The 27,804-nt window shown below is 44.0% G+C and overlaps 1 protein-coding gene across 4 annotated transcripts; it reads right to left on the bottom strand.

Moving 5' to 3' along the window:
- Positions 1–27,804, bottom strand: TFAP2B (transcription factor AP-2 beta). 4 transcript variants are annotated; one of them, XM_088052731.1, is made up of 8 exons: positions 27,690–27,804; positions 22,030–22,488; positions 16,814–16,874; positions 9,048–9,122; positions 8,564–8,783; positions 5,945–6,063; positions 3,119–3,260; positions 1–1,119 (listed from the first exon to the last, which is right to left on the bottom strand). In XM_088052731.1, the coding sequence occupies exons 1-8, from the start codon at positions 27,768–27,770 to the stop codon at positions 819–821; spliced, it is 1,458 nt and encodes a 485-aa protein (XP_087908857.1). In that variant the 5' UTR covers positions 27,771–27,804; the 3' UTR covers positions 1–818. The 4 variants fall into 4 exon arrangements, with proteins under 4 accessions (XP_087908857.1, XP_087908858.1, XP_005528835.1 ...); XM_088052732.1 differs by lacking the exon at positions 27,690–27,804 and adding an exon at positions 23,791–24,044; XM_005528778.2 differs by lacking the exon at positions 9,048–9,122.

Raw genomic sequence — 27,804 nt, 5'->3', positions numbered from 1 at the left:
TTCTTAAAAAATAGAGCTGGCAGATTCATCTGAGCCACGGCGACCGCGAACGTCCCTTCTGGTGGCACCGAAAGTTAAGACGCTGCCGTGAACGCAGCTGGTGTTGATGGCTTGGTGAGGGGTCTGGGAGCTCCCCTCCTTTCCTAGTCTAGACAGAACCAGGGTGGTGAGATGAGGTGGGAAGAGCTGAGGGGAATGAGGCCATGGGGGCTGCTCAGAAAAGAACATTCTGGAAGATTGTTTTAGTCTAGGTGGAGACAGGACGTTGTTCAAAACAAAACCAAACCAAAAAAAAAGAATAAAACAAAAAATAATAGCAAGACAGACCGTGCAGCTCAAGAAATCAAAGCACTGACACCAAAAATGTTTCTCCGATTTCTTCCAATAAGTTATTCATTTCTTTCTTTTATTATTATTATTAATTATTATTATATTCCCCTCCCCCCCAATCATTATTTAAAAAATGTGAAAGAACAGAAGTGGGGAAAAAAATCCTGGTAGTTGTCTTCACATGTTCCTGGCAAGAGACTCTGAACCACTGGTCTTGCGCCATTGTGCTCCTCTGATCTTAAATTATTGTCTTTCTTTTATTATTATTATTTTTATTTTTTTATTATTATTATTATTATTTTGTCCTACCTAATAGAATTCTTCCAAAGCCCAATCCAGTATTTTTAAAGCTAGAATTAAGACGGTTTTGTTTTAAAAGATTATCTCTCTCTCTTCTCCTTTTATTTATTTAACTTTTTTTTTTTTCCTTTCTTTCATTCTAATTTTTTTCCTCTCTCTCTCTCTCTCTCTCTTTCTCTCTCTCTCTCTCATTTTCTGTGTTTCTCTTCCTTGTCTCCAGTTTTACTACCTGGTCCTTCGCCAGATGTGTGCCTGTTAGCAGTGTTGTTGTTCAAGAACATCTTGTCCATGCCTTTGAGAGCTTCAGTCAGGTAGTTTTGGAGGGCCGTGAGGGCAGCGCAGATAGCGGGGGCCCCAAAGCCGTGAGTGATGAGGCTGAAGTGAGTCAAGCAGCTCTGAATGCCCGGTTCCAAAATAGGGGTGGGCCGGCTGTTTCCAATGGGCGTCCTGTCCTGGGCCAAGAGATCTGTAAATTCTTTACAAAGTTGCCTGCAGGGAAGACAGAAAGGCAAAGAGAGGGAGAGAAGAGTGGTTGTTAGGCTCATCCAACAATTCTCTGTGACAACCAAAGGGCAGGTTCAGGCCAAAAGTGATCCCAAGACATGGGATGGGACCCTTTAGCCACCATCCTTCCACCCAGCTGTTCTTGGGGACCAGCCATGGTGAGCCAGCAGCTCCCTGCTCAGACTGATGCTCTTCAGGGGATAACACCAGCTCTGGAGATTAAAATCTCTCCAGCAGTCACAAGGATGCTTCTGAAGTACTGTGAAAAGCCAGCCCTGCCTGGTGGCTTCAGGAACAACCAGGCTGAAAGGGAAATGTCTGGATCTGCCAAGCACCCATCCTCCTGGAGGCCTGAGCCTGGCTCAAAGCAGCTCCCAGAGTATTTCTATACTCTTCCTGCAGGAGAGCACAGCTGTGCACTGAGAGCTATTGGGTGGCACAGGGACCTGGAGCAGGGAAAGGCTAAAACCTCTGAGAGCCTCTCTGAGACTGCTCAGGCTGGGCCAGACTATTGAGAAAAATCAGGATTTTGGGACTCTGTGCTGGCTTATTTGTGGCATGAGAAGCCAGCACTTCCCATTTGATTCTGGGGGCATGGCACCCCAATTAACACATCAGAATTGACATCTGGCTCTTGGTTGTTTGCCTGCACCTTTGAAAAATCAGATTTGATTTTTCTAACGAATTCACACACAAACATTTTCTTTTGAATTACTCTGCTCCAAAAGACCTTCAAGTCAGCAGGTGCCTGGGCAATGCAGAAACCCTGGAGGCTGGTGGGGTTCCCACAGGAATAGTTTCTTTAAGGATACCCAAAGGAATCAGTTTTTTTAAGACAGGTGCCTACGCAGGGACTGGAGATAAAAAAGACCAGAATTTAAAAAAAAAAAAAGGAAAAAAAGAAACCCTTAAAAAAGACATTCAGCTCTCATCTTCTGAAATTCTCTGAAATTCCCAGTGGGTTAAAGGTTTCAGAGGGTGGAGAAAGATAAAGGTCTACTTCTATGTGTATTATCCATTAAGAAAGTGCAAGAGAGGAAACTTTGAATTTGGAGAACAAACAGTAATGAGTCCAACATTTTACATCTTCAAAGAGCAAAGCAGGGTCTGTGAGCAATTAAAGTTCTGGGACATTAATATCTTCTGACCCTGTGGAAAAGGGCAATCAAATTCCAATCACGTCTAAGAAACATCTGGACAAATTTGAGCAAATGATTTTTCAACCCTCCATATATTTCTTTAAATTACACTGTCATCGGAGGCAAGCCACGTCCCAGAGCATTAAATAAATGAGAGATGTTTGGGCTGGGATTTTTCTTTCTTTTCTTTATTTTTTACCCTCTTTTTTCTTCCTGGCAGATGAAGATGTGTGAACACTCAGGACCCACTGCCAAGTACCCGAGAAAACCATGAAGCACCAGGTGAGTAGCCTGGGAGGCACAGCCTGCTGTAAATCATCACACACCGAGGAAGTCCCAAGGGAGAGAGATGGGTTGGGGGGGCCCAAACAGAGAATCATTAGCAGTGCATGGTGGTGGGCTTTTTTTTTTTTTTTGCTTTTTTTTTTTTTTTTAATATATATTTTTAATTAAATCATATGGGAAAAGCACTGCAATTTGGTAGCAGACAGACAGGTGTGTGTGAGCAGCAGGAGGGACAAGCAAACACACTGTGGAAGCAAAATATAAATTTTTGGTCCACTTTGCATAAAAATTATTTAATTGGGGATGGCTTGGAAGTGATGTACAACAGCCAGGGGAGCATCACCTACAACCTCTATAGGGGCAGGGTCTGGTTGGCAGGAACCCCACTGCAAAAGGTGCAGAGGTCCTAAGGGCCATTCGAGCATCCTTCCTCCCTGCAGGGCTGCTGGAATTTAGAGCCTGGAAATTCCGTCTGCTTTCCAAACTCAGAGGAAGAGTTTGAGGGCAGGGAGGATTTTCTCCGAGGAGGGCAGAAGGGGATGAATTAACTTGGCACTCACTTTGTAGCAAGCAGCATGTTTTTCCTGGAGTGGAGGTCGCTGGGGTCCGTGTGCTGTCTGTTCAGGTACTCAGAAACAGCTTTGGCTGGGAACTCCGTTTCACAGATGTACCCAAAATCCCGAGCTAAATGAACGGCCTCACCTGGAGGGAACGAGACGGGAATTAACACCTCCGGACACCGCCGGCCCCGGGCTGGGCTGGCTGCGACCCGCCGGGACACCGGCCGGAGCCCGCGGCTCCCCTGGGGGACACCAGCTCCTTGGAGCCGTGTTTGGAAACCTCTCATCATCCCTTCCACCTCAGGGACAGGCTGCAGTTGTGTGTTTTTCCCCCAGCAGCCCTGTTGTGGGGACAGAAGTCGATGGGACAGATTTTGAGCTGAGGAGATTTGTCATTGCTGCGCTGCACTCGTGTCGGTCTGTACCCAACAGCTGCTTGTGCAGCGCCGAGGGAAGAGTTCACACGCACACCCACCACAAACACACACAAAACTTTAAAACTAACTGGATCAAAGGAAAATGCGAGAGGAAACTGGTCAAAACCTGAAAAACTAAGGACTCAAACTTCTCTAAAGAACAGAGAAACCATTTCTGTTTCAATACCTCAGAACATTGCCCAAAATTTTACAGATGCGGATATATTGTTAATATTAATGTTAATTCTTTGTGGGACGTTATAGGAACACTTTACCCACACACAGGGCACTCGCATCATTATCACAGTTATCCCACATCTGTAAAATTACGGAGATAACTGCATTTAGCCCGATGGCAATTTAACAACCTGCATTTTTAACTGACCATCATGCAACAAGAACTCCTGTCTGCCGGGTGGAAAGATAACGACTAATGGCAACTTTTTCCGTGAACAAAATAATTATTATTCTAACTCTAATTCTAATTCACTTTTCCTGCCTGCCTGGTTTCAGGTTTCTTGCCTACAGAGGTTTGTGTCATCCAACTCCTACTGATGTACTTCATGCCACAAGAAGAAGACAGTAACTGCAGAAAGGAGGAAAAGAGGAGGGGGGAAAAAAACCCTCAGACTCTAGAGGGATTCCACCAGATTATAGCTCAGCCCCTCTAGAATAAAGCGTTAAACCCTTTAAAGCATCGCCCGAGGGACGAGGGGGAAGATTTCCAGCAAGCAGGTATGTCTAATAACTCCAAGACCACGTTATTTTTAACTATCAGGAGTTGCTTTCCAACGTCATCTCCTGCTCTCCAATGCTTCTCGCTAATCATCAAACCGGTTAATGAAGGCAAGGGCAGAGCCTGGAGGGGGGTCCCGAGCAGGGCAGGGTCCTCCCAGGCAGCGTTCGGGCAACTCGGGCCGGGACCGACCGGAGCGTTCCTGCTCCTGGAGATGCAGGAGCAGCTGTGCTAAACCTGGCTGCCGGCAGGAAGGAGAGGGAAAAAAAAAATAAAAACGAAAGAAAAAAGGAGATAAAACTCCATCAGGTGCAGCTTCTTCCAAAAGGAGGGAACTCTCTGGAGGCAAACTGTTGATTTGTAAGGGAATCAGGGGAGAGGAGGGGAATGTACACCTTACTGCACGCTTGACACAGATTTTAGCATCACTACACAACCGCACCGGCTTTTGAGCCTCACAGCAGCCTCGGGGAGGGGCTGGTGCTGCTGCGAGCAGAGCGCACGGTGTTCCGCACACACCGCGGGGGTGAAGCTGCACTAACAGGGCTCTCAAGGGCACTTGTGCCCCCCGAAATGATTCACACCTTCTACAGCGAGACCCTTTACCCGGAACCCACCCTGAGCCGTGCTCTCGGCATCCCTCACATGCGGGTACCAGGCAGAGCTCAGCCCCTGTCCTTTCCCGAGCCTTCCTTCAGCTCTGCAAGCAGCGAGGTCTTGTCGCTCACATAACTCAATCCAAAGAGTTGAAAAGTTAATATCTAGCACAAATATTTATGCTCGCTTTATACGCAGAAGAGATAAGTGGATCATTTATACGCCTCTCGGTGTGCATGTGTAATGTAGACACATATAATTCATAATTGCATCCATACTATTCCAGTTAGGTTTCTTTTGGAGGAAGTCCAACTTCTCTTAACATAAACACGCACATAACCCTAAACTTATTAGTGGCTCTAACTTTTCCTTGTCGATACAGAAACCACAAATCAAAGAAACACGCTGGCCACCAAAATGACATTAGTTGACTTGAAATGACTTGAAACTTCAGTCTGACCTTCCCCTCTCTCCTTCCTTAGGAGTAGCTGGTCTCTTTTTTCAGCTCCAGCCACCTTAAAGGAAACTGAGCTCTGCTACTCTTAAATTGCCCTGCTTTTTTATCAAAAATTTAAAAAAAAAAAGAAGAAAAAGAAAAAATATTTTTAACAAATAATTTTGTGTTATTTTTTCCTCACTGAGCATCTTGTAGATGCCATAAATCAGCTCAAGAGGAGTGAATAGCTGGAGGATGGAGCAGACCTGGAGCTGGAGATCACAGGGTGGAAATTAATAGCATGAGGAATGGGATTGCCCTGCAGAGTTACACATGCACACAAGTGTTCACACATATATCCACACGTACACACACAGACACACTCACTCCTGCCACCAAGAGGGATCACTGATCCTCCAGACAGTGACTTCTTTTTAGGGAACTGTATCCTTGACAGTGATGGAGTTCCTCCTAACACACCCTGATTTTCACCTCCACAAGGTTTTCCCACCTGATCCCAAAAGTTGGTAGGGTTTTTTTTTTGTTTGTTTTCGTTCGGTTTGGTTTGTTTTGCTTTGTGACTGTCAGACAGGAGCTCAGAGCAGGCAGGGGTGTGAAGGGAGCTGCGACCCTCGGCTTACCTTCCACCAGGGAGGTGAGTAAAGTGACATTTGCGGCCTTACGCCTGCCGGCTGGTAAATTCAAACCGATTTTTTCTAGCCTTTCTCGCAAAGATCTCCCCCCGTTTTTCGATTTGGCTCTAGAATTGCAAAGAAATTAACATCGTGATTAACCCCGCAGTGTTCCTGGAAGAAACGTTTAGTCTGTGCAGTCAGCGAAGCCTGGGAGGGTTTTCACTCAACTTTAAGGACTCTGGGGGTGTTGATTTCTGCTCGGGTTTGCTGAGATTTTCTTAATTTCTCCCAGGGGTAGAAGTGGGGGTGAACCCACTTTTCTCCCGATTTTATTCAAGGGAATCAAATAACATCAAACAGCAATAATTAATGGAGAGGTTCTAATCTAGAGAGCAAGTGGGTATGATACCAGCTTGCCTTAAGATGTAGTAAAGGGATGGGCAGGAAGGTAGAAGAGGATTAAACCCTCTGTTATTCCGAGGGGATTAAGAAAACAAATAAACCTGAAAAGTTCGAAGGGTGTGTGCACGCGCCTGTGGATAAATTGAAAAGGAGGGAAATATTTATTAAACTGTTTCCCAGCCTGTGAGTGTGTTCCTGTGCGAGGAGGCGATGCTGAGAGGAAGAGCTCACCTGGGGCAGGGTGCTATAAAGAGGGAATGGATTGCCTGAGGGAAGATTGGAATATCTGTCGGAGGTTACTGATAAGGGCAATGAAAGAGTGAGTGAGCTCTACGTGGGAAATTCAGAGCTATTGCTCGAACGCCCATACATATGTAAACCCCCAGGGATGAAATCTTGACACCTGCAAAGTCAGGGAGAGTTTTGGCACCTAAAAACAAAGTCTATCCCAACATTCTCCTAATTCTTACTTAAAATTTGTTGAAGAATTAGAATTCACACTTAGGAAACCAGAAGCTACAGAGAAGCCAGGCTGGCTTTCCACTACTCTATATCGAAGTAAATAGGGCTGGATGTCAGAATTGCAAGAGAGCAGCTTTCTATATTTCATCTGCTCTAAAGCAAAATCTTGTTTAAAATTTAGATTCAAGATAGGAACTGAAGTCAGCAGCAGCCAATAATTATGGCTTGGGCCACGTCCAGAAATCTGTTAAAGTTCAATAATAATGCCTCTTTACCTTGGTAATTATATTTTCTACAGAGCATCTCTCAGATGTTCTCCCTGCTCCATTTGTAGCCTCACAGAAGGAGCAGGCAGGTTTGCATCTGTAAGTAAAAATCTCTGCTGCTCTCCCTGGCAGCTGAGCAATGATTACAGACATTCACATGGAACAGCAGCTATTTTAGGAGACCCTAATTCTCACGTGTGTATTTGGGTGACTAAACACACGTAGCAGAATTTTCCCCCTCGTCTCCAGACACGGAACCAGAGCCCTTGACGTCATCACAGAATTTTTGACGAGGGGGGAACCCCAAACATCAACTTCATTTTCAAGCACCATAGAGCCAACATATTCTAGGGGCTGCTATAGGAGTTTTCAAGATATTTCCTCCTCTAAGATTAGCAACTTTTAAATGTGATCTGTAGTTTATTCATTGTCAATTTGCATGCATCTGTCCCCGTCTAAAAGTTATGATTTTCATTCCAGTTTGGTGTCTACCTCACACACAGAAAATGACATCTTGTACCTTCTCAGCTTGAGTGTGTGAACTGGTACCTCACATCGTTACCTCATGGCTTCTCCCCTGTTTGACTGAAGATAGAGCCTGAGCTCATCTTTCTTACAGACAATTCACAGTCCCTCAGGCACTGCCAAGAAGAAAAACCCCTTTCTCCCTGGTAGCTTTTCCAGCTAATGGTCTCAGAGTTTAAATTCTTGTTGCTTCTACATAAAAGCACAGTCTCCCACTTGTTATGATGGAGAGGCAACAGGAACTCAAGGTTATTCCTTGCTCCCCACTTTCTTCAGTACCAATAATGCCAACAATTTTGAGATCTTCAGCAAAACCCACCAGGACATTAGTGGGTGATTTGCACAAATATTAAGCAGCAAAAGCCTCTAGACCAGCTGTGAGCTGTAGCATCTTTCTCGGTGTGAAACACTAAGTTTCTGGCTTTCAGAGCTCCTTGTTGGTGGGTTTTCTTAAGTCGGGTACTTGCCTACCTTACAGTTTGCCTATCAGATCCCTGCCAATTTCGTGTGTGACACCAGGTGCCATAATTGACATAATTGCCTGGTCGTTATTGCTATGCAGAGAAAGCCTCGTGGGTTTATCTAGGAAATCCCTAGAAATATATCAGGTCCTGAAATACTGGCAGTTCAGCCTGAAACATGCCCATCATGGCATTTTATCTTGTCCACTTTCTAAGAGAGAAGTGTGAGGAGGAGAAAATATAGAAAGTGTGTGTGCATGGACGAGGAGAAAGTCTTTCTGTCTCAGTTCCTTCGTTTGCGGATAAACAAGGCCAAATCTTTCTCTGCTCTCCATACATTCATCCCAATGTTTGAACACAGCATATTTTTGCCTTATCCCCAGCATTACACACACAGGCTCTGACAGTAGGATCAATGCATGTTTGAAATCATCTGTGCTGTTGACCAAGGATTTCTGGTGCATGCATGGAGGCCCAGACACACTGACACGTTTTCCCCAGCCTCTTACCTTCTAAGTACTCCTCCTAGGAGGGACGCGTTCAGACACTCTGGAGGGGAAAGGCGTCTTTGAACTTCTCCCACAGTTACTTTATACTTTGAAGTTGAGCTAAGCAAAGACAAGCGGCCAGGTACAGAGCAAAACACCTCTCCGGTATTGACTGAAATTCCACCCAGGAAGCCATCTTTATTCATCATCAAAGAAGTAACAGATTTTGGAGGAACCGGAACTGGAGAAAGAAAACGGGAGGAGGGGAGAGAGAAACCATCACGCCACGAAGGAGCACAGGATAACCACAGTCTCCCTGACATGCACAGAACAGCAAAATGAAAGGGAATTTTGAATCTCTGGCTACCTCCAGCAACCTAAAGGGTGCTGCTCCCCCAACCTCTAGGAAAGTGCTCCATGAATGATGGATGGAGAGAAGGGTGGTACAGTACAGCCTCTATGCAGGGTTTGATCATTGGGAAATAAAATACATATTGGCAAGCACCTGGCAACTTTCGGGTTTGAGCCTGTGTCTCACCCAGAGCCCCCCGATGCCTTTTGTACAACGGACAGCGCCTTTCTGGAGGGGAAAAAAAGAGGAAAATTTACTTTTTTTTGGCTAATGTTTCCATTACTGCTAAGCTGAGCCAGGAATAAATTCACTACACAAAGGGAGTTGCTGTCTTAAATAAGTATCAAGGCTGGAGGATACAGCAATGAGAAGACAGCTCTGTTATTGCTTTGTGTTTTTATTAAGTCTGGTTTATGAAATAAAATGAGTCTTTTCCTTCAGAAAGGTGAACACCAGGAAAAAAAATATCTGGTCTAACCATGGTGCTCTCCACTCTGATCATATTGTGCTGTCCGTGAATTAGAACTCTCCTGCCCCTAAATTAAACTGATTTAGTTACTGCAACATGTATTTAAAGGTAGTTAAAGGGAAAACTAAAAGGAGAATGATAAAGTGAAACTAAACTAAATAAAACCATGTTGTTCTCTCCAAGATAAAAAGAAGTATTTCTGAGAAACCAGTGAGGTTATTTTAAGAGCAACCAAGGGATTATAACAAACAAATTCCTATAATAGCAACCAGACACACTCAGAAATAAACAAAAAAAAAATTGGTTAAACTAAAACTGAGAGCAATTCCCCCATGACATGAATTTTGTTTACAAATGAACTTAAATAGCTCCCTCATAATTGTGTGTAACTGTTATGATTTACAGCAGGTGCTCTAATCAATCACCCAATCACTTTAATTTATAGGGAGCCTCGCTGCATTTTCCCAGTTGTTTCATTTCTGCAAGTAATTGATAACAAACCATACTTAAGGTATGTTTTATGCAGGAGTTAATAAGAGCTGACAGCTGCTACTGCAGCTTCCTCTCAGATCCACGGCAACATGCGTTTCCTTATAGAAAATATACGCTGGAATTGGGGTTTTTGCTGGTGAGAGAGACCTGGCTGTCCAGCGGGCATGTTTCAGAGGAGAAGACTAATTGATTACACACCCTCTTCAAGCAGATACTGCTCCACAATCTCCCTTTTCCACTCAATCAATTGCAAAACCAATTCGGCAAATAATAAGGTTCTATTATGCACATATGCCAGCTATTTAGGTAGTTATAATACATGTCAGTTAAGTCATAAAAGCCCTGTTTATTTGCAACATATCTGGAGAATCAAACCATTAGGGTTGAGCGGATATTTAAGTCGTCTGGAGTTGCTAAACAATAAGATCGGGTATCCTAATATATTACCAAGTGCTAACTACTGGGCAATTGCCAAATTTATAACCTCAGTGCATGGAATAGACACAACCGTGTTTCACTGTTTTTATTGCAGATCATTTCCTACTGCCAGACCAGACCCCCACAATAAAAGCTCTATAACAGCTAAAAACCAAAAGGCATGTCGATTTTAGATATACATATTGCTTCGTATGCCTCGTATGTAGTCTCCAGTGTAAACAAATTATTTTGAGTGGCTTGACTTCAGGGAATCGGAAAGTGAAATGGATTCCTATTTCTCTATTATTTTTAGTTAGGCACTTTATGCAGCTCATAAAGGCGGTTTCAAATAGTTTGAGAATGGCTCAGAAACAGTTATAAAAGAGTTAGAGGCCTGCTCCTGCCTTCGTTGCCATTATTAGGCTCTTTTTTTGCCATTGATTTTATAGGAAAAAACTCATCTGTATATCAGAGGCAGTACCCGCAGACCAAAAAACTACATTTGTACTTTCCCCCTCATTATATATAAATATATCTCTTATTTCATGCACAATGATCTGTTTGAGTGAGGCATCAAGAAGAAAAAAATAGAAATTAAAAAAAAAAAAAAAGAAAAAAGAAGAAAGTTGGATTGAAGCAGTGCCACCAGACAGATTTTCATGACTGTCTTTTTTTTTCTTGGGACAAACACATGGGCTCCGTGGTTTGAGTACACCTTTACCGTGGCTATATTTAGTGACCAGTTTATCAGGTCACTGTCCAGTGAACTGAGAAATTAAACAAGAGGCAGCAATTCCACGAACATCTGATCTTAGTCCAAACTCACTAAAGAGAGAAGGACCCGTGCAATGCTTAAATGTACCTCACCCCACTCGCTTTGGCCTTTTGGAGCACTCATTACATTAGTTAACCTTTGAATTATGGATTTTCACGTGCTCCGTGTTTTTTGTTGGGTTGTTTTTTTTTTCCCTTGCAAATTGCTTTTGGGAAGCAGCCTGGCACCCTTCCCTGCTATGCTAAGAGCTCCTCAGCTTCTTTTCCTAGCAGTGATTCCCTGAAAAGGATGGTATGAACAAACCCATCAGCTGGAGCCTGATAGCTCTGAGCCCATTTGAGAGGCTTGCCAGGCGGTGTAAGCATATCTATCGCAATTTCATAGCTTCAGAGAGATCTATTCTATCTAGGCTCTATATCTTCTGTAAATTACCTAATGCTGCCTCAAAAAAGTGTTTGCCATGGAATGAATTATCTCTATCTATATCATATCTATATGTTTATCATGGCTGGAGCTTTTCAGATCCAGCCCAGACATCAGCAGAGATAACAGAACGTGGAGCTTTTGTGGGTGAGGGGATCTCCACGCCCGTGAGTGCAGCTGCATGTGTCAAATCCCTGTGCGTATGTAAATAAACCCGAATGCAGAGTATATTTTTAGCCAATGTCAACTTCCCCAGTTGGTCAGGGACTGCCACAGCTGCTGAAATGACACGGAATAACACACACATATCCATGCAGTGTCCCCACCACCCCTGCTTTCACTTTATCCCATCTAGTTCTTGTCATCCCAGCCAGAAACTGTTCGATTTGCTTTCATCCCCAAACTACTTTCTGTGTGTTTGTGAGCACTCACAAATACATAATTCCCCCTTTCAAAATCTCTGCCTTCTCCCTTATACTTCTCTATTTACCTCCTTTGTCTCTCTCTTTCCCCCCTCTCCTTTTTCATCCCTTTATCTTTTTCCTTCCTCTTTTCCTTTCTTTTTTGTTTTTTTTTCCTTTTTCTCTGTGGTTGCTTCCAGCCTCTTTGTCATTTCTCCCCCTTCCATTTCTCTTCAGCTTATCAATAAACCGGGAGAGCAACAGTAGCCGCTTGATTTGTTAGTAATTATAAGCATACTGTTCCTGCAAACGGGATCTCTAGATGAGTGAGATCGCTTTAGAACGACAGCAGGAAATGGTGGGGAAATGGAGCATGGCGAAACTCAGCGTGAAGCTTTCAGTTCTTTACATGTTTACAATTTTCTGTGCATACATTAAGTCTTAGGCTTTTTCTTTCCTATTTTTTTTTTCTGGTTTTTTGGTGGTGGTTTTCTCTTGGGCTGCTCGCCACAAGAGTGTGAAAATGCGCACGAATGTGAAAGCACAAGTGGAAATAGGGTGAAAAAACATGTTTTGACTGCAGCAAAACTAAAGAAATAAGATTTATGTCCTGCAAACAGCTCTTTAATAAGGCTTTAAACCATTGATATCATTGCAATAACCCAGCTGAATAATATTGTAGTCGAACAGTCAGTCAAATAATCAATCAACAAAAACATTTCTTGTATTTCTTGCTAAAATGTCGTGGACAATTTAATTACTAATAAACTCTCAAACTACTTTGAAATTTTTTTACTCTGTCTACTAGGCTTTAAATGAGTAGAAAGTCCTTTGTCCGTGCTAACAACAGGACTTTAAATGGTGATTCCGTCTGACTCAGTAGCCAAGCCTAAAACGTCCAGGTAAAGAGTCTTAGGGGCTGAGACTAAAGGGACCCGGAGCTTATCTGAATTTTAAGGAACAAATACAAGATGTGCTCGTTCATCTCCCATTTCCTGCTGTCCCATTCATCCCCCCTCTCCTCCACCGCAGCCCCCGTTCCCTGAAAGCCGGGAATAAATTTCCAGGTGGAATGTATTCCCTCGAAACTGTTTAGCGTTTAATTAAAGGGGATCCTCAGGTTCAGTGGGTAGTCCAGGAATAAGCACGGAAATGAGTGGCATGGAAGCAGCATCTCATGAGCCCCAGATCCATCACCTGAAAAGCTGAGGCCAGAGTGGTTCTCAGTTAATGATTTATCAGCTGCTCCGAGGGGTGGGGAGGAAACTCGTCCTGGATTATTAACAGCTAAAAACAAAAGGTTAGGACACCTTCTTTCAAGTGTTTCCTTAAAAGGGGAGGAACAACGGGGCATGTTTGCAAGACCATGAATTAAGGTCTTCAAATTAAAATGGCCTTTCATGCTAAATCAGATGTGAGTGTGCAGACGATCGTCAGAAAGAGCTGAAAGTAAATAAATACATCAGAATAATTTTAAGGTCACTGACTCTGCCCCAGAGTCACAAAAAATTAACTTGGGACTCAGGCCATGTAAGGTTTTGCAGGAAGACAACTTCTTTCACCATAGAGAGTGCCAAGGAAATTTCAGATGAGCATTTGACAAGGGGACTCGATCTTTTATTCCTGACACATGGCAAACCTTCCCTTCATTTCAGAAAAAAAAGTGAGGGAAAGGCCTCAAAGTGTGCAGCCGGTAAGCTCTGAAAGCTGAGTTAAATCTGATATTAATGTTCTTGGCAATTATTATCATCTTGATGATTTATCTGGCTCCCTCCCTCCCACTTCCACCACCCAAATCTTAATGGAAGTGGGAGTTAAAGATGATTTTTTAATGTCTTGTTGGATTTTTAGACTCTTAATGTACCGCATCCTTCTCATTATTAGTTTATTGATTGTTCATTGACCAGCCCCCTTCAAATCGTATTAACCACCCTCTGCCAGTTTAGATTAGGGGAGTTTAAAAAGCACCTTTCATTATTTCAGCGCCACCACCACCACAGTGGAGTTCAGGCTTGGTAGCTTAATGCTCGCTCTAATGGGGCAGCTAAGAGACAAGGGGCCACGGTCCCTGCCTATTGCATTAATAGCTCAAAGGGGGCTAATACAGAAAATTAGCCTTAAACGAGCTCTGGAGATCTCCAAATGAAAGAGCCATTTATCACGCTGGCTACCTTCACTCCACTCGTTTGCTCTCTCTACTGGGAACAACTCATTTCCTCTTAACTAAATTACTTCAGAAATGTCAAGTAAGCTCAGATAGCAAACATAACAGGAGCCTGGGTATATGTAATCTGTTGTGTGGGATCGATACGTGAGATAAATCAATACCCGTGTATGAATCCCTATATAATTTCCTTAATATTTTGGCAAACCTTTTGCATGGAGAGGAAATTCCCTCTGCAGGCCTCAGAGTCCATAAAGGAACAGACACAGCCTGGGTGATGTAATTAAGTTTAGGTTTCGAGTCCCCATCATACTTTTCCCACTACTTTGCAATTAAAGAATTTTAGGGACTGAACAGGGATTGGGTGAAGCAGACCCCCTGTGACCCTTGTCTGCCAAATATGAGTCACAGGAGTGTTCCCCTGCACAAAAATCTGTCAGTACCTGTCTGTCTGTCTATCCACCTGTGCCATCTGCCTGCAAAAACGACTCACAGAGTTTAAATAACTTCTTCTTGTCTCAAAGTACATTGTCACGGCTACAAACTGCAGGGAACAAAACGAAATTGATACTGAACGTTCTCTGTGCTGCTCCTTCCCTCGTCCTGATTAAATATTGACTGCCACAAATGTGACCTGCTATTTATTACCCATTTCTCTTCCTCTGCACCCAGGAAACTCGCTGTGCAAAAAAAAAAAAAAAAATTAAAGAAAAAAAAAAAGGAAGAAAATATAATACAATATTCATTTATGCTGGAAAGTTTCTTGGATCTCAGCCTTACTTCTAAGGACAAAATGCTGCTACAGTGACTTTTAAACAGTAGCAAATGCATCTCAGGCTCCTTTTTGGTAACTTTATTTTGAAAGAGCATGTGTCTCCTGTTCATCATGTGTAAACTCAGAGTATCTCTTCTTCTGGCTGCAAATAGGCACAAGTAATCCCACCTAGATGGGACTGGGTCTCTTTAGGCAGCAGCTGCTCCATCTGGGGCCGCTGCAATACCCACACGCACAAAGCACACCTAAATATATGCCTAATGCATATAAAAACCTGTACCTAACACGTAATGATTGCAGGCATTCGCATTTTAGTGCTACTCGCTGTCTAATCGCACCACCCAGCACGCACAGGGAATATCTCCGCTGTCCTCGTCAGCTGAAGGAGGGACAGATACAGGCGTGTTTAAAAAAGAAATTAAAAATAAAATAAAAAAGCATTTTGGATTGTGCATTCTGCGAAATACCAGCACGGAACAACCTTAGAAAGGAGTGTCTCGACCACAAATCAAGTACCAATTAATCAAATACACCCAAGAGGGAGTGAATGAGGTGTCAAGTGGGGGTGGGGAAGAGGGAGGAGAGTGAGAAAAAAAAAGTTCAAAATGCAACCAGAAACCATCAGGTTACAGACCTTGAGTATAAATCTCACCAAACATTCAAATTGAACCAAAACAGCAGAAACATACCACCCTTTTTTTTTTCTTCTTTTTAAAGTTAAGTAACTCTCTATTTCTTAAAAAAAAAAGCCCAAAACCCAAAAAAAACAACCCCAAACCCTTCGACCTTTCAACCGATAGTCATAAATGGTGCTGTCAAATGGTCTTCAAGTTTTCATTTGTGCTCACTCAAATAACAAGACCTTGATCGCGTGTGTGAAAGAGAGCCCGTACACGGTTATTTAAATTAAAAGAAAACCAAAAACGAAAAAACACAAAAACCAACAAAACAAAAACAACAACCAACCAACAACAAAACAAGCAATAAATACACGGAAGGACCTCATGCTGCCTTCAACACATTTTAGATAAACACCCTCCCTGTTATTTTGCTTTACGTCCTAGAAAATCGTCGCTGTTAAACGATTTGTGCGCGTTTGACAATAACAAGGTCCTGGAGATAAGAGCAGTTGATAGTAAGCATAAGGGACAGCGTTTTTAAATCCCATCTCTGGTACTTAAAATTGAATCTAGAAATAGAAACTCCTTAGATAATTAAAGATAGCTTTCCCTCCATTTGCAGCGCGTGATCTGTTTAATGTCTATCAGCATAACACAACACTAATCGCCAAGCATCTTCGAGTGACTGTCAGAGAAATGTAAAAAAATTAAGCAGCTGCAATACGCCCAAAATGAGTTATTGTAATTACATTTAATTAGTTTAATTAGTTAATTATTTTGCTTACAGCTGTACGAGAGACTGCAAACATTTGTTAATATCACATTCGCTTTAACAGTATGGGGTGATTCTGCAGTTACACTAAATCATGGGCGCATATGTAGAAAGATGTAAAAAATGGGCATGGGGAAGGGGGGAATCTTGGGGGAAGGGGGGAGTCTCGGAGGGAGTGGGGAAGGGGGCTGAGTCTGCCCTTCCATGGGCATCTCCTTCTCTCCCCTCCGCCTTTGACTCGCCTGGGAAATGCATTTAAGCCCCAAAGGGAATCAACACCTTCCCCCATTGAAAACCGAGGGGTCCGCACCGAAGAGCATCGGGGGGAGAGAGGGAGGGAAGGGGGGCGGTGGAAGCTGCACTGGAGCACGGGGTGCCCCGTTAGCCTTCGTGTAATTAAACCCTTTGAAGGGAGGGGGAGGCGGGGATAGAAACTTTTCCTTTCGCGTGTCTTATCCCTTCACTCTATCTGCTGATCCAATCAACTATTCATCTTGCTGCCATGAGTGCCTGCTTCCCGGAGAAATTCATTGCCCCAAAGTCAAAATATATCATGAAGATATTGCTTTTACACAGTAAAAGTTTGTCTAGCTTGTTGGAATAATCCATACCTTTTTTAATGACAGACTGGTCCAATAAGTTCATACCGCTGTTATTGGCATCTTCAACTGACTGTGGATATAAAAACATCACTATTCAAATTGACTGGATATTAAAGAATCGCGTACATAAATCATGTCATTCCAAACTGGAGTCCCTGTTATTTCCATTTATATTAATTCACTAAGGGAGGAGGGATTTTTTTTATTGTAGGTATTATTATTATTATTGTTGTTGTTGTTATTATTATTATTTCCCCCAATCGACAAGGAAATTAAATTCTTACAAATTATATAGTCTTCTAATAAAACAAAAAAGAGGTGTGAAGCATATGGGGTGCAATACTGGTTTTGTTATCTTATAAAACATAGATATCACATAGACTTCTTTGCATTCCATAAAGCTTTATATTTCTTCCTTTGAAAATGTGGCAATTTGGCAACATCTGCAAGATCTATTGCATGACATAAATGAACACGATTAAGGACAACTTAAATGCTCCCTCCCCTTTCCTCCCCCTCCTCCTTTTTCTTTTTTGTTTTCCTTTTTTGTTTGTTTGTTTGTTTGTTTGTTTAACCCTGCTACAACTTAATAATTCAAGGGCCATTTACTTTTTATATATCATAGTTTACATTATGGACTTTTAATTAAAGCCGGAGCCTTTCGGAGCGCAGTGCAACGCCCACATCGTACAGGGGACGAGCAGAAAGAGATTTACAGCTCCCGAGGTTGCTTCCATGTCCTGAATTAGTGGGGACGGGGAGGGAGGAGCGGGAATACACATTATCAAAGTATGAACCATCAAATTGATTGCCTAGGACAAAAAAAAAAAAGTCTCCGAATTTCAAAGCCTTGTTTCCCCCCCTCTTTTTTCGCCTTTCTTTCCAGCCAGCCAAGGAGCACACCTGTTATTATGGAATTAACTTCTTTAGCAGGGAAGAGAACAAAGACGGGCATAGAGGACGCGGAAAATGTTGGGTTTCATTTCTCAAAACGAAAGTGGGAGATACAAAAAACCCACAAGCAAACCAAAATTACTGCCGAATCTGCGTTCAGCACGGTAAAGCCACCTCCGAAAAAGAAGAGGTGTCATAAGAACAATTTATTGCAGAACTCCAACAGGCTCCGTTTTTAGGGTAAATTCTGAAGAAAAGGGGGATTTGGCTTTATTATTTTATTTTTCCCATTACTATTACTAAAAGGTTTGGAGTTTTCGGTGTTATTGCATATTTGGGCAGTTGTCACGTTTTTCCTTGCTGAGCAAAGCACCTTTACAGCAAAGCAATGATTAACACTTCATTATTTTAACTTTATCTTTGCTACGAGAAGCTGAGCTTATTCGCATCCAGCTCTTCTCTCCGTCTCTGTGCTCTGCGGAGACATTCCAGATGGAATGCGGGTTAGGAGAAAATTACATCTCCCCAAAATGCGATGGAACAATATTTTCTGTGAGAGCTTTCCTTTCATTTTCCTCGAATCCACCGTCAAATGAGCTCGCACACAGAGCGGTGCCTTGTGTGCTGTGTTTGGGCATGGCTGTGTCTCTCTCTCATAATCAATAGGCTCCATACCTAAAGGGCACAAAATAAAATTACAAAGTCTTTCCCTCCTTTCCCTGAGCAGCTCCCAACGAGGGATGATGAGCAAATCCTGCAGCCTGCTGGAGTGCAGAAACCTCGATGGCACAGAAACGGAGGTAAACGTGAAACATCGTCTTCTTTTTTTTTTTTTTCCCTCGTTTTTCCTCCTTATCTCACCTTATGTCTGGAGTCGATGGTTGCGCGCACCCTTTATGCGTGTGCGTGCGCTCAGCTCGCTCCATCAGCAACGTGGGTTAGTTGTTGTAGTTAATGAGAAGACTCCTGTCTGATTTTCTATCTAATTACGCCCTCCTGCTGGGTTTTTGTACAGGATATTCGCTCAGCATGCTGGCAGTTAATAGTCACAGAGAGGATCGTAAAGATTTAATTAGGACTGCATGCGGAAACGTGGAAAAACAACTCAGACTTTTAATTACTAGACTTCTTTAGTTAAAAGTGATACCAGGGGTTACTTTATAAGAGACTTGGGTGTTTTGGTGCAACTTAACTTTCCGTGTCTCTAGCTCTAGCACGTAGTAGCAGCGTGAGTGAGGAGGAGGAGGAGCGGAGGTGTGTGTGCAGGGAGGGGAAAGGTGATGAGTTTCCAGGTATACTTGGAAAATCTGGAGAGGAAGATTCCCCTCCCTTCCCTCCTCCAATAATCTGATAGCACGAAACTTCCTAAGTACTATCTGTAACCACCTTATTCAACTTCTGTGGATACATCTGAGTGAAAACCTTAAAACTGAGCTCTGTATTTTTCTTCAAAGAGTCTAAAGAATCTGAATTTCCCCCTCCATTTTTCCTTCATCTAATCCTTTATTACTGTAACCCTACTTTTGCCCAGCCAGTGGTGTGGGGGGGGGAATATGTGGGGTTGTAATACTGGAATTTTTTTTTTTTCAGAGTCCCTATTAGGTGATGCAAATTTTTGTTCAATAAGTAGGTCTTGGCTTCTCAGTTCCCTGTCTTGAAGGTTGTAAATCGCAGATTGAAAATTCCTCTCGAGAGAGGCAGCAATAGCAATACAGTGTGTCCTGTTTACAATAACAGAGAGCTATCGTGTTACAATCACTTAATTCTAGCCCTGGACAATGGCTCACACATGGACTGGATTAGATGTTTATAAAATAACCACTGTTTCTTTCTGTCACGCACTCTCTGTCTCCTTCTCCTCAGCACAGCCCATTCTCATGGCACATATTCGATCAGACATGCATAAGTTAAGCAAAGAGAAACATCTTTATCCAACTATACATCTAGTTATCCGTTCAACCCTTTGGATTACTGAAATAAGAAAAAAACCCAGTATTTCAGACCCTTCCTGGAAATTGTATCTAGTGATGGTGGATAATGAGTATATGTCGCCTAAATAAAAAACCTGTTGCTAGAAAAGGTTCCTCGAATCTAGAATAAACCCAGATTAAATATCAAGATGGAAAACTGCCCAGCTTCATCTGTCACTAGTTGAGGGAAAAGAATAGAGAATGCTGAGCGGCAGCAGAGAGTTCTAGGCTGCTTTCCCTGCTGCCTGCGTTAACTTGCAGTGGGACACCTCTCCCTTCACGTGTTTCTCCTTGGGATACCCTCCTCTCCCTCTTCCCCTCCTCCCCCAACCTGGGAACAAACTTTCAGAAATAAGGTGTCTGTTTAATTTCCTGCTGTCTCAGCACCCCAAAACCAAGAGCCCCAGCCCTGCTGATCCACAGCCTCGCCTGTCCCATCCTATCCCCATCCCATCCTATCCCCATCCCATCCTATCCCCATCCCATCCCATCCTGTCCCCATCCCATCGCACCACCCCTTGCCCGGCCAGCCCTGGCGAGCGGGTCGCGGGTGGCCGCGGGTGGCCCCGCAGCTCTGGGACCATCGGGGACAGGCGCTTTCCGCCAGTGCAGTGTCCTTCCCGCAGAAGGGATGTTTTATTGGGAAACGGATGGAGAGCTGCTTTATTTGAGCTCCTTCTTTCCTATTTCTTCTTTCTTTCTTTCCTTCTTTATGTCTTTCTCTCTCCTTCCCTATCTTTCCCCCTCCTTTCCCTCTCTTCTCTATCTTTTCCTCTCTTGTCCTTTCAGCATTCTCCTCTCTCTTTTTATCTCCTTCCTTTCCCTTCTCTCTCCTCTGTTTTACTCCGTTTCTCACGAAAGAGCAACGATTACCGACTATTCTTTGGGGAAAGTGTAAATACCCAGGCACAAACAGTACTTAACGCCTATCGGCTGCAGAGAGAAAGGAGGGGAGCGATCTCCTTTCTGCATTCACAGAGGTAAAACTCGCCTTGACTTGCAAAGCACTTTGTCTGAGCCAGGAATGCGAGACGAGACCTGAGCATCGCACCCTTGGCGGTCAGGGGCTGCCCCCAGGTCTCAAAGCCACCTCGGAAATCAGCAGAAACCAGCGACCCGGCGGTCACTGAGCTCGGAGGCAGGAGCAAATCCAAACAGCAAAACCTTTCTTTTTCTAAGACATTCCTCCCCAGCAAAGCTCGGGAATTTTCCCGTGCAGCCCTAAGACAAGCCTCAAGCCAAAGCAATGCATCCCCTCCGCTTCCCTGCCGCTGATTCCTCTCATGTTCATCAGCATCCTTTTTCACGGCTATTTTTAAATCTTCCCAGCTCCTCTTTTCTCCTTTCTTTTCCCCTTTCTGTAACTTTGAAGTCGTTATTTCATTCAGTGGCCCATACCTTTATTTATCCCGAGACTAAATACATATACAGATATGAGATATGATAAAAAATTGGAATTAAAAAAATATATAAATAAAAAAGCATGGAGGGGAACCCCAAAAATCGCGATCAGGAGAGCCTGAGGCAGGATTTGGACCCCGGAGGTTCCAGTCCCTGCCTCGGGGGTCCCCACGGGCTGGCCATGCCCTGCTCCGGCAAGGTGCAAACCTCCCCAGCAGCGAAGCTGTTAAGGGTCCTTCTGTTTTTAGGAAATAGCACGTGATGATGAGTTTCGCGTGGGATGGAAGAAAGCTGGGAAATACTGTGCTTTGAGCTCGGCGAAACTCCTTTGTTATCCAAAGGAGGGAATGAAACTATTTAAATTCTGTGCTACCATACCAAGCACACTTCGCAAATAAGGGGGGTGGGGGGACCGACGAGGGACTTGTTCCCGATCACCAGTTATTGCATTGTTTGGGGTTTTGTTTATAATTTCCCTCCCTCCCGGATGAAAAATGTAGTAATTCGACAGTTTCATCAAAATCTCTGAACGGCAGGAAATTGGTTGGGGGGAGGAGAGGGGGGTGGAGGGGAGTGGAAGCTGAGATTGCATGGGAAATAACTGGAATTTGAAAAGCCAAGCTTGAACTCTGCCAGCTTTTGAAACACGTGGAATATTTAGAGCAGCCTTCCCCCTGCACTTTGCTGCTTGGCCACGTAGGGGAGGGTTTATAAAGCAGAGCCTGTGCGTGACGGCGAGGAAATAAATTCTCTTTTTTTTAAAAAAAAATAATAAATAAAAAAAAATAGAAAAATAGAGGGAGAGGGAGGGGGAGGGGGGAGTACCACAGTTACAAACCCGGTGTGGAAAAGGGATAGCAACCCCCAGCAATACTACTGTAAATCCCTCAGCGATCAGTCCTGACCCAGGGACGGGGGCTCCATCTGCCTTGCCCGGGAGAAAGGAACGCGGTGCCTTACCTGGACCTCCTCCATCCCTGGGTGTCCGATGCCGTGCAGAGAAAGGCTGTCCCCCATGCCGGAGTCAAGGCCATGGTGAGCTGAGTGCAGGAGGACATCTGGCCTCCGAACTGAGTGGTAGTCCCGCCTGGGGTCCAGTCCCGAGAGCTGGGGCAGGGCGGCCCGAGGCTGTGGCAGCAGTGACCCGGTTTCTGATCCCACCTCTTGCCTCTGCCTCTGTCCCCAGGGGTGCTGCTGGGGCTGATGCAAGGGGTTTAGGGAGTAGGGGTCATTGACATGGGAGTAAGGGTCCTGGCTTTGGTGGTAAGGAAGAGGCTGGTAGGGGGGTGGGAAATAAGGCGGCTGGAAATCCGAGGATGGGGTGTGAGAGAGCGGAGGAGCGCTGGAGTAGGGTCCCTGCGAGACGGATCCCAGCTGGGACAGCCTGGAACTGTGGCTGGGCACTCCATCATGCCGGTCCTACAAGCGGAATGACATACAAACCACAACAAAAAAGAGGATATTTTTTAGAAAAAAAAAAAAAAAAGTAAAAAAAAAAAAGTAAAAGGAGCACAAACCTCCCCCCCCCCTCCCCCCCGAAGTGAAATAAAACAAAATAGGATGTAAACAGCTGGAAAGTGGGATTCAGATGTGTCCCCTCTCACCGCCACTTATTAGAAATGTTTTGCACCCACATCGTGTCTATTCCCAGGAACTATCAAGGAGGGGGAAGGGGCGGGGGGTGTGAGGGAGAATTGCTAAATGTCATAATTAAAAATGTAGGACTAGTGCTCCAAATACATGTACGATCTGCGATTTCAGACCAGTAGTATAATTCCCAATCCACAGCCCCCTCAAATCAAACCAAAGGGAAAAGAACACTTTAAAAAATTAAGAGCACCAAACCAAACTATCCAGACAACCCAGCCCTTCTCCTGCCTAAAGTTTCCCAACATCTGTTTATTCCCTCTGCTCAAGTCGTGTAACTCAAAATCACCAACCCATTTTCGCGTGGAAAAGCCCAAAAAGAAAGTTGCACTTCTCGGAAGACTCCGAGACGAGAAGTTGTGTTAAAAAGGACTTGGGAAAAAGAAAAAAAAAAAAAAAAAAAGGAAAAAAAAAAGGGAGAAAAAAAAAGAAAAAAAAACTCTATGGGGAATCTTCGCTTAAAGGGAGTCTACCCCTTAAAAATTAATTTAATAAAAAATCAAATAAAATAAAGATGAAACATCGGTATTGAACAAATCCAGGCGCTATGATGTCTGCAGCAACTTCCAATGTCTTTTGTTTCCTTTTCCAATATTATATTCCAGAGAATGGGGTGGGGGTTAATTGTAATGAAAAGTCTTTGAGATGTGGGGGGGGACAGGGGGTGGGGGGAGTGTGTAGAGGCTTCAGAAAAAAGGTGGGAGAGGAGTTTTGTCCAACTCCAAGGCACTGAAGCTGCGAGGTTAAAGTAAACAAGAAAAATATCTATTCCACAAAGTGTAGCTCAAACCCCCACAAGCGATGGCACACATGATTTAAAAAAAATAAAAAAATAAAAACAACAAGGAAAAAAAGTTCTTTTTCCCCCTGGTCGCCCCCCCAGACTCCCCTAGCTCAAATCGGGAACACACAATGCAGAAAGGGAGAAGCAGCTGCAAGCCTCCTCCAATTATTGTGCTAAATTACCAAGCCAAAGGCGTTTAAAAAGACAGAGAGAGGGAGAGAGAGACACAACAGATCGAGAGAGAGAGAGAGAGAACATGCAATTCTAGTACAACATGGATCCAAACTCACCATGGCGGAATAGGTGTGGACTAACATCTGGAAATAAAAAAAGTCTTGTAATAGCTAAAAATAAAATAATGGTGATAATACTAATAATTGGAGGGAAAAATATCAAGGAGATCTGCAAAGGGACGTGTTGGACACAGGAGAACAGCTTGAGATATTTCGAAGTCTATCCATCAAAAAAAAAAAAAGGTTAAAAAAAAAAGAAAAAAAAGAAAAAAAAAAAGACCAGTGCCCCCAAAACCGAGCCTGGAAACCTCTATCTACATATATGATTTACCCCTCCCTCTCGGGGTTTTTTTTTTCCTCCTTTTTTTTTTTTTTTCTTTTTTGTTTTTGTTGGTTTTGGTTTTTGGTTTTTTGGGTTTTTTTTGCCTTTGAGCTCCCAAATACAATCCTCTTCAACCCAAGGCTAGGCTCAGACTGCTCCGCTACCCCTTCCTCCCTTTCCTTCTCTACACCGCCTCATAATAATTGATATTCATGACTATTAATATTACACGACTACTTTAAAGGGAGAATGCAGGACCAAATGGAGCGTGAAGCTGGCAGCCAGCTCGAGAGCTCCCCTACTATTGTAAATGACGTTCATTCAGTGGAGAATTACTAGATGTAATCAGACGAGGGGGGCTGGCAGAGGCAGAGTTTGGGGAGAGGGAGAGGGGGGAAAAAGTTTAGCGAGGAAGAGGCAGAACTTCAATAAACTTGAGCGGAGGAAGATGTGGAAAGTAGACACTGCTGAGCTGGATCATGGAACTGAGATGAAGCAATGCTTGAGGCGAAGAAGAAGAAAAAGAAGAAGAAAAAGAAAAAGAAGAAGAAGAGGAAGAAGAAGAAGAGAAAAGTATATTTCCTTTTTGTTTTAATACATATTTAATTATACATTTCTAATACAAGGAATTGATTGCCTCCGGTGCTTTTGTACTTGCAGTTTGTTTTTGGGGTTTTTCAGTAAATAATGAAGAAAAAGAGGCTTTTTTTTTTTTTTAGGTAATTTTTAAAGGAATGGAAGAAGAAACGCTCAGTCACTGCAATATATGTCTATTTACAGTAAAGATTAAGCCCTTCTGGCGCGTGTTACAGATCATATTTATTCACAATACCCAAATAAATACTTGAATCCGCATTGTTTGGCTCTATTTTTTTTTTGTCTGAATCCTCTTTCTACGGCTCGATATGAAAAAAAAAATATATATATATATACTTATAGAGATCTCCCGATTTCTACTCAAATGTGAAATGCATCGAGTGAATTTAGAAGGATAGTAAATTTATAGTTTTGAGGCAAAGCCAGGGGCGATATAAAACCTTTTTGATGTTGCAGGAACCCGTTCAACTGGACTGTCTGCCATTTCTGTTAAAGTTCAACTTGCGTTCCTTCCTAAACAGACTCACACTTCCCAGAGCTGCCCCCCCTGCACTCACACACACACACACACACACACACACACACACACACTTTTGTTTTAAGAACAGATTCAGTTTAAGTGGCTGACACACCTCTACCATCGTGTTAATTATAAATCAGAAAGAAGAGAGTGGGTTTTTTTTTTGTTTTGTTTTTTTTTAAACACAAATCTAGAGGGTTTCAGCTCTTAAAAGAAAAAAAAAAAAAGACAATTGTTTTCTCTCTCTCTCTCTCTTTTTATTTTTTTTTTTTTTATTTTTGCGAGGCTACACGTTACAAAATTCCCTGGAGCGCATCCCCAAGTTAGGATACATCCTGCCCGCAGCCAAATCCCACCCAACTGCTCCCCCAACTCTTCTCTCCCACGGCAATCCACGAACGCGAGTGTCCGTAAATCCACAGCGCCTTAAAAGCCCCCATCAAAAGCAGGGTGGGAAAAAAGCCCTCATCCCCGAGCTCGGCAGCCAGGGAGGGGAGATGTTTTGTCGCCTGCTGCTGCGGGCAGAGACAATGGCCGGGCTGTGCCGGGAGATGGGGAGGGAAAAGCAGCGAGGGCTCAGCGGGCTGGGGACACGCGGGGACACTCGGGGACACACTCACACACACACTCACACACACTCACACACACTCACACACTCACACACGTGTGTGACCATTCTGCTCGTTCTGCAGACTGATTTTGCCCATGGTAATTAACCTGACGGCAGCTTTAGGGAGAGGAGACATTTCTCCCGAGCGGCCGGCGGGTCCCCTCCCCGCTTCCCTCCATCCCGTCCTGTCTCCGGCCGGGGGCAGCCGGAGCTGTACCTTCCCTCGGTCCCTTTCCACGCTTTTCCCGGGAGTTTTCCCTCTGTAAGTGCCAAGGCTCTGCCGGAGGGGAGGGCTGCGGGCGGATCGGCGGGGCTGGGGGCGGGGCGGCCCCGACGGCGCTTCCCGGGGGGCTCCGGCCGCTTCCCGATCCCCAGCCCTGCCCGGCTCCTGCCCGTCCCCTTCCCAGCGCACGTCCCCTGCCCGATCCCCGGTCCCTGCCCAGCAGCCAGCCCCTCGCTCGGTATCCCCTCTCTCCTTGGCGCCCAGCCCCTGCTCGGCCCCTGCCCGGTCCTTGCCCGGTCCCCGGTCCATGCCCGGTCCCACCCCGGCTCCTGTCCGCTTCTCTGCTCTGTCTCCTGGCCCTGCTCAGTGCCCAGTCCTTTCCCGGCCTCCGTTCAGACCCCGGTCCCTGCCCTGTCGCTGGTCCCTGCTCGATCCCCAGCCCCTGCCAGCTCCCTGCCCAGCTCCTGCTCTGTCCCCGGTCCCTGCTCAGCGCACAGTCCGTCCCCGGCCCTTGTCCCTTGTGTTGTCCCCGGTCCCTTCCTTGTCCCCGGCTCCTTCCCGGTCCCCGGTCCTTGCCCGGCCGCCTCCCCACGGAGCAGCTCCAGCGCTGGAGGTGGCGGATTGAGCCCCTCTGAAAATCCCCCACGATCGCGGTGCAATTAATCCCACGTAATTAAAAAACAAAAACAATAGGAAAAAAAAAAAAAGTGATTTTGTGGAGCTCCATTCCTCACTCATCTTTCCTGTTCCTTTCTTTTCTTTTTTTTTCCCCCCATCGTTTCTGAGAAAATCCCCCGCGCTGGTTTAACTTACAAGGAATACACTGGCGGAGCCCGTTTGGGAAAGATCCGGCTCAGGAAACCGTGCAAAATTAAGAAAGGTTTCGCAGCGTTTGAGCTGTGATTTTTTTTCTTTTTTTTCCTCCCCCCTTGGTTTGCTTTTTGACCTCGAAAATAAGGTCTGGATAAAGCTCACAACTTTTCGTGCCAGCGGACTATGCGGAGCTGCCTTTGACTGTATCGGTTCGGGTGTGTGAACTCACACACGCACAAGAATGTACGTGCCGCTTAATTAATGCCGGTATATGTACACACGCACAGCTTATCTGTTGGTGTAGAGGTATTAAAAACTCGTAGAAAACGTATCCGATTGTGAAAAGCAGAAAAAGAAAAAATAAAATCCATATTCAGGTTGAGCTGAGCTTGGAATTGAAAAATAAAAAATAAAAGAAAGAAAAACATCCAGTCACTGAATACCGGATTGTGTTTCTTTTCTATTTTTTCTCTCCTTTTAAAATTTTCCTCAACATTTGTCCATATTTAATCGAATTATATATAATTGGAGGTCTAAACACTCAAACTCTTGCCTTTAAGTTGCCTCATTCCAATCCCCAGATCATTTCTTTGATGTTTTAAATCGCATCAAACAGCTTTTCCATGAAAAAAAAAAAAATAAAAAGTTCAGGACTTGGCATGCTAAATACAAACATGCAAATAAATAAGCGTTTAAGCATTTAGTCTCAGTTTCCCATCTCTATATTCGTGTGTGCTGGTGTATGTCTCTATTTCTGCCTGGATGTATATGTAGAGCTATATATGCATTATAAAGCCATGCCTGTATCTATATGCTAGATGTATATTTAAATATACATACTCTCTTACTCATATGCATATTATATACTCACCTCATAGATATCTTCATACTTGACATTTTCAACCAGTTTCCAGAGCATGATGGCAGGCTGTTCTCTAGGAGGTGAGTGCATTCATGTGAAGAGCAGATGTCTGGATTCTCAGTAC

This window comes from Pseudopodoces humilis, chromosome 3 (genome assembly GCF_049639895.1).
Source record: "Pseudopodoces humilis isolate 2021_Gansu_Grassland_sample_001 chromosome 3, ASM4963989v1, whole genome shotgun sequence".
In the NCBI taxonomy this organism is placed as follows: Eukaryota; Metazoa; Chordata; class Aves; order Passeriformes; family Paridae; genus Pseudopodoces; species Pseudopodoces humilis.
The sequence above is the reverse complement of the archived record's forward strand: the minus strand, read 5'-3'. Positions and strand labels throughout refer to the sequence as shown.

Coding starts and splice junctions, on each gene's coding strand:
- TFAP2B (XM_088052731.1), bottom strand. CDS start 27,770: ATGCACTCACCTCCTAGAGAACAGCCTGCCATCATGCTCTGGAAACTG. Junction 16,875..22,029: donor CAGGGATGGAGGAGGTCCAG/GTAAGGCACCGC, acceptor TTATATCCACAG/TCAGTTGAAGATGCCAATAA. Junction 9,123..16,813: donor CCAGTCTGTCATTAAAAAAG/GTATGGATTATT, acceptor TTTCCCCTCCAG/AAAGGCGCTGTCCGTTGTAC.